The 6,162-nt window shown below is 55.6% G+C and overlaps 2 protein-coding genes across 5 annotated transcripts in view; both read right to left on the bottom strand.

Moving 5' to 3' along the window:
• Positions 1-12: 12 nt before the first annotated feature.
• On the bottom strand, positions 13-1,498 carry SH3BGRL3 (SH3 domain binding glutamate rich protein like 3). Its single transcript, XM_044236336.1, has 3 exons — positions 1,317-1,498; positions 555-722; positions 13-434 (listed from the first exon to the last, which is right to left on the bottom strand). The coding sequence occupies exons 1-3, from the start codon at positions 1,362-1,364 to the stop codon at positions 369-371; spliced, it is 282 nt and encodes a 93-aa protein (XP_044092271.1). The 5' UTR covers positions 1,365-1,498; the 3' UTR covers positions 13-368.
• A 1,207-nt stretch (positions 1,499-2,705) lies between these two features.
• CEP85 (centrosomal protein 85) overlaps positions 2,706-6,162 on the bottom strand; it is a 33,354-nt gene continuing 29,897 nt past the window's right edge. For all 4 annotated transcript variants that reach the window (XM_044237498.1, XM_044237497.1, XM_044237499.1 and 1 more), the window contains 2 exons: positions 4,920-5,145; positions 2,706-4,403 (listed from right to left, as the gene is read on the bottom strand). In XM_044237498.1, coding sequence (XP_044093433.1) covers positions 4,243-4,403; positions 4,920-5,145 — 387 coding nt within the window. In that variant the 3' untranslated portion in view covers positions 2,706-4,242. The remainder of the gene's footprint in view (positions 4,404-4,919; positions 5,146-6,162) is intronic.

Genomic DNA, 6,162 nt, shown 5'->3' with positions numbered 1-6,162 from the left:
ACAGACACGCTGTCAGTGGAATGGGACATTTAATTGTCTCTAGGGTGCTCCCAGGACGGGGAATGCGGGGCCTTTGGCAGAGCCCTGGCTAATGGAACCAGCAAAGGCACCCATCAGCCAGGGCCAGGCAGGGTGGCAGCCTCAGGGCCTGGCTGAGGACAGCCAGCACTTGGGCTGTTGCTTAAGACAATTTCTGAAACTAGTGGGTAAGGAATGTTGCCTTTGAACGGGGAGGGGAGGAGAAGGGGCTTGGGTTGGGGGGAAAGATTCCAAGGTCAGAAGGTTTTAGGATAACAGGGAGTTGGTCATAAGGTCCTTCATGGCCGGGCGGTGGCTGGGGGGCATGTGGTGACGGGAGTCCAGCGGGCTCAGGCCAGCTTCAGGAACTCCTGCAGTGTGTTTTGTTCCACAGCCTCCACGAAGAGCTCATAGTCCTAGGGAGGGGAGGCGAGAGGCGGTCACCTGAGTGCTGGCATTTTGTCTCAGGTCTGACTCTGACTTCTGACTCAGAAGTCCTCCTACACTTCCCCACTCCCAGTCCCCGGGGCCCATACCCCACAGTACTGGTCCCCGTTGACAATCTGGGGTGGGGTGGCCTTGGGGTTGCCCGCCAGGGCTCGCATCTCATCCCGCAGGGCGTTGTCCTGGGAGATGTCCACTAGCTGGTACTGGATGCGCTTCCCATCCAGGATGCGGGTCACCTCGCTCTGCTGGGACTTGATCTGGGGGTAGAGGGCGGGCAGGGGTTAGTGAGCAGACTGGAGGACTGACGAGGGAACCCCGGGCAGAAAGAAAGCGGCTATGGCCACAGCGTTCTGGCCACTAGGGAGTTAGGACGATGAGTCAGGCTTGCGGTGGTGCACGATGAGAGGGACCACCATGCGGAGGAGAGTCAGACGAAGAAGGGAAGTGGGATAAAGTTCGGGGGGGGGGGGGCGGGGGAGAGAGGAGCTCAGCGAGGGGAAGGCAAGGCACGCTCGGGTGGAGGCTGGTAAGGGGCCACCCCCGCCCAGGTACGCACAAATTGGAGGAGACGAAGGGCACCATCAGGACGTGATGGGGTGGTAGTGGGGTTGCAGGGAGTGCGTGTGGGAGCAACGGGATGGGCGTGGGCAGCTCGTGCTGGGGCTGCTAAGGCTCCAGGGTGCCCAAAAGAGGGGTTCAAGTCTGGAGCCCACCTCGGGACCGGACCCCAGAGGCCGAGCCCCGCACCTCGTCGCCCCCCGTCCTGCCCCCGCCCTGGGGGTGGGTCTCGGGAGCCGGGCCGTAGCGCCCAGACCGCGCCGGCCGCCAGCGCGGCCCAGGCGAGCACTCACTTCGCGGGAGCCGGTGACCGACGTGCTGTAGACGCGCAGGCCGCTCATGCTGCGGGTGGACGGGCAAGCCGACAGGCGGACGGACGGCTGTAGCGGGAGCTGCACGGCCTAAAGACGACGCCGCGGCGCTCGGGAGCGGTTTCCTTCCTGCTCAGCCCGCGAGTCACCGCTCTCGGGACCAATGGGCGGCACGGGTAGGCGTGCGGCTGGGGCGGAGCCTGCGCGACCCCGCCCTGCGCGCCGCTGTCCCCCTCCCCTCCCCCTTCAGGGGCCGGGCTTGCCAAGGACCCCAGGGCTCAGCGAGGGCACCCCCTACGGCTTTCCCCAGATCTGGGGCTCAGTGTGAGGCTGGGGAGTAGCCTGGGTGGCCGGAAAGGCCAGGGAAGGGAGGGTGAGGGTGTGGCAAAGGCGCCTCCTCAGCCTCCCCCGGGCTAGCTGCACCCAGCCATCCACCCCTTGGTGCCACGATAGCGCAGCGCAGCTCAGAGCTTTGAAGGCTTGGGCCATTTTGGAACGTACAGTGCCTTGGCTAGGGGACCTCACTCTAAGGAACCCCCTCCCACAGTCCCCAGGGTGACACACCTGGGTAACCCCGTGGCACACCAAAACAGGGACAGCCCCCCCCCCTCCCGGAGATTTCCCCCAAAGTTCCTCTCTACTCAGGCAGGTTTAAACAAGAAAGGGTGGTGGCCAGAGACAAGGCCACACCCTCAAGGCACCAGATGGAGGCCAAGGTAAGAGGCTGCTAGCTCTAGAAAGGGTGGAGGCAGAGGCTGGCCAGCACTCCTGAGAGCCTGGCCCACCCTTGTGAAATACCCACAGATGATCTTAGGGTGGCCCTAGCTCAACCTCAACTCCAGATGGCATTCTAAAGCTGCTCCTGCTCCCAGAAAAAATGGGAAGGGGTTCAGATGGAGCAGACTCTAGCAACCAGTCCAAATCTGGAGGCTTGGCTGGCTGGCTGGGGTGGGACAGGATTCCCCTCACAAGTCCTCCCCAGGTCCAGGGCTTGAATGGCAGCCCAGGAAGATAACCCCAGCCCCCTAAAGCAAACAGTGCCCTGCCTGGCTCCAGAGAAGCCGCCACCTCACAGCAACCTAGAGGCAGCTGACTTCCTCTCAGATGATTACGGAAACTCTTTCCAACGACAGACTTGCTCAATGACTCGGGCAACTTCACCCAATAGAAAGTCGTGTGGGAAGAGCTCTTATTTGTCCCCACAGAGAACAGAGGAGCGGAAGTGGTAGAAACAGCCGTGAGACTGGACCTGCCAAAGGTTCCTCCTTGCTGCCATCTGGGAACTTGGCTGAACACCCAGCCCTTGGCCCCAACAAGCCAAAATGAAGGGTGGAGTAAGGGATGGTGGTGATGGTGATGGAAAACTGAAGAGTTTGTTAAATATTTTATTTTGTAATCAAAATAGGCAATACAAACCAGTTGACATAACAAGGATTCATATAAATAACTGCTTATAAACTTTGAGGAAAAATACCCGTGAGCATGGTGGCTGGGCTCCCAAAACAGGGTGGAGAGCAACCAGGCAGCTCTGCTTTTAGGAGGCAGGAAGGAGCCCAGAGGCTGAGGAGGACGGCTGGGTGGGGCTGTTCTGAATGGAAGGGATACATCACTCCATAAATAAGACACAGAACTGTGAAAACACTTAAGGAGTCTCATTCAGACCCAAGAGTGAGGTTCAGGATGCTTCTCTGACTGCTCAAGGCTTACCAGCAAACTCCTGGTGGCTGGCTCTGGGATTGCTCAGTGCTCCTGCACACCCTTCCAAGGCCCTGGATGGCCTGGCTCCAGATCTAGTGCAGGCCTGGGGCCAGCCCAACAACCAGATACGAACAATTGTGTTGAGAGATGCCCCCTAAATGAGGAGGCAAGAGAAACCGGAAAGCAGAGGGTCCAAAGGCCCCAAACAAAACCCAGCAAATAAGCTATACCTTAGAGCCAAACTATACTGGGTACTCTGAACTCTCAAGAAGCAGCAGAGCAAGAAAAGGAAAGGACCCTGCCACAAACAAAAGAGAGGCACAAGTCAGGGCGGGGCGCCAGCCCTTAGACACCAGGAGGAGGAGGCAAGCAGCTTGACAGTTGCCCCGTGGTATTCTAGGGGAAAATCCTGCTCAAATCCAGAACCATAAAGAAGAGTATGCAAGGGGGCTACCTGACTGGCCTGAGAACAAAAGAGAAGGAAGCTATGCTAACCACATGACCAGGCCCCCAAAGGACAGGGCAGCTGGAAAGTGGGGCATCCTACAAAATGGCATGACAGCACAGATGGAGGAGACATGGATAGAATCCTTAGGCCAATTCTAGTGGGTACTTTGCTAATAAACAGATCACCCTGAGGTGTCTGTGAGAACAAGAGCCCTGAGGAAGCAGCAGTGGGACCAGGTCTAAGAACACCCAAGAAAGCCAGCTCAGATCCCAGGCAGGCTGGCCTACTGGCCTGAGAATTCTCACATGGCCATCATGACTGGTACTCAGACTTTCCAGGCCCTTTTACTGAACTCTGCCATCAGCAGGACCAAGGTATGGAGTGGGAATGAATACGGATCCATCCCGGAGGATGGAAAAGGGAATTGAGCAGCCTGTTTAGCTTTGACATCAGCCAGGGGCTGGAACAGTCTGTGAGGACTTATCAGGTAATCTGCAGTTAATTAGTAACTCACCCTCAAAGGGTAAATCCAATGACAGGACAAATGCAATCCAACAATGCAAAGCCAGTGTGGGGCAGGGTAGGCACCATTCCTTAATAAGCCCACCGCCCCAGACGCAGGTTCTTAACCCCCGCCACCCCTTCTCTCTGGGAATAGCAGCAGACAGGAGGAAGAGATTGTCAGGGCAGAACCTGGGCAGACTGGCGCAACAGACCAGATCTTCCCTGGGGGAACAGCGCGTGTGCCACCCCCAACATTCTTCACTGTGTAACACAGTTTTCTCCCATATCCTGGGCATATCTGTCTGACATGGTGGTCCTTAAGTCCTCGATGTCACGGCGCAGCTGTTGAACCTCTTCTAGTTTCCTCTTGATCACATCCGGCTTCTGCAAATCCAGCTGAGTCCCCGGGTGCTGTGCAGCTGAGTAGGAGAGCATTTCAAGAGACTGTTAGTGAGTCAGTTAGGAGGTGCTTTCATGGAGGGGACAGTAAGGATAAGTAGTTCTCTGAGGCCCACGATCTGGGAACATGGCACATTGTTTCAAGCAGGCTCCATGCTGGACTTGAACTCATGACCCTGAATGAGATCAAGACCTGAGTCAAAATCAAGAGTCGGATGCTTAATCCACTGAGCTACCCAAGGTATCTCAGGACACAGCATGCTTTTACAAAAGCAAATAGAATAGTGGGCTAAAAACTTGCTGCCTCAGGGCCATTTTTTGTTTGTTCTGCATTCAGGTATCCAATCTGTTTCCAAAACAGATTTACTGTCTACTCTGCTAAACACGTTAGTTAACTCCCAGCAGGCAGTGACCAGGCCTTCAAAGCCTTGTTCACACATTACCATAACTGATGGGAAAGTTGGGTGGGGGTGACAAGAGAATGAAAGCCACTCTTCCCTGCGTCCCAGACCTCCCAGACCGGCCTAAAGACTCACAGTGAATGCCCAGGAGCAGGGAGAGATTGGGGTCATGGCCCTGGGCCCTCTGGGTCACAATGCTACAGACAGCCTGCAGATCTTGAAGGCAACTGGCCAACTCGTGGTGCAGCTCGAATGCCAGCTGGGCCGTGTCTGGTGAAGAGGGGGACCCTGGTTGGGCCTGGCGCAGGTGTTCCTGGAGTGTCAGATTCTTCTCAATCAGGTCCTGGTTCTGCACTGAAAGCTGAGCAGATAGATGGGCAAACATGTCAAAACACGCCCAGGGAAGGGCAGAATATCTGTACCTGTGTGTGGCTATGTATGAGTCACAGGTGATACCCCCTCCTAAACCCCTACCAACAGGCTTAGCACTTCCCCAATCCCAAAATTGGGCCTAAATTCTCCTGCAGGTAGGTCGGGCCTGTAGGGTTCCAGCACTGGAGAGGAAACCACTCCCCAGCAGACTCTGAGTCACCAGCCTCCAGGTTTCTGTTCAGGAACCAGAGAAGATACTCCCGCCCCTCGGAACTCTATCTGCAGCCAGTCCCTCAGCCAACTCTGTTAACCAGGCTATTAGAGAAGGCTTAACGTGAACTGTGAAATCTGAGGAGACACTGGTTTCAATCTCTCCCTGCCACCCTGACAAAAGTGGCCACCGGCCAGCCTGATCAGAGTGTGTGAGAGGAATAAAGGGGGCAAGAAAGACAACAATACAGCTAGCAGCCAGCCACTGGGTGGGGGTTGGAGAAACCAGAAAGCTAGAGAACACAGTGCTAGAAGTGTCCTGCCTGCCTTTTCACACCTTCACCTCAGTAGAGTCAGGCTTCCCTATAAAGACCAGCTACTCATGTATGTCCAGGTCTCCTTCCCTCCCTCTCCCTTAACACCTTGACCCATTCTCCCCTCCCTACCTCTATTCTGATTTAAAGACACTGAATACAATTCCTTCTCCAATCCCAGCCCTTCACCCTCACTGGGCCATGTGACAATCCCAGCTGGGAGATTCCTTTGTAGGTCAGTGAACTTGGTCACCCCTTGTTGACAGCTCTGTTTATTCCATGAGGACACTAAGCTCTCGGTCTTCTTGAACCCTTCCTCCCCAACCCCACAAACCTGGGGCTACAGAAAGACAAAGGGAGAGAGACAGACTTCTCACATCCAAAAAGCATTCCTGGGTAATTATGGCCATTCTAAGATGGGATTAATATTAATATTAATATTCCTTTAATATAAAGGATAGTGCAATGTCCCTTCCATTCTT

Source organism: Neovison vison, chromosome 2 (assembly GCF_020171115.1).
Source record: "Neovison vison isolate M4711 chromosome 2, ASM_NN_V1, whole genome shotgun sequence".
Taxonomy (NCBI): Eukaryota; Metazoa; Chordata; class Mammalia; order Carnivora; family Mustelidae; genus Neogale; species Neogale vison.
This window is presented reverse-complemented; position numbering and strand designations above follow the sequence as displayed.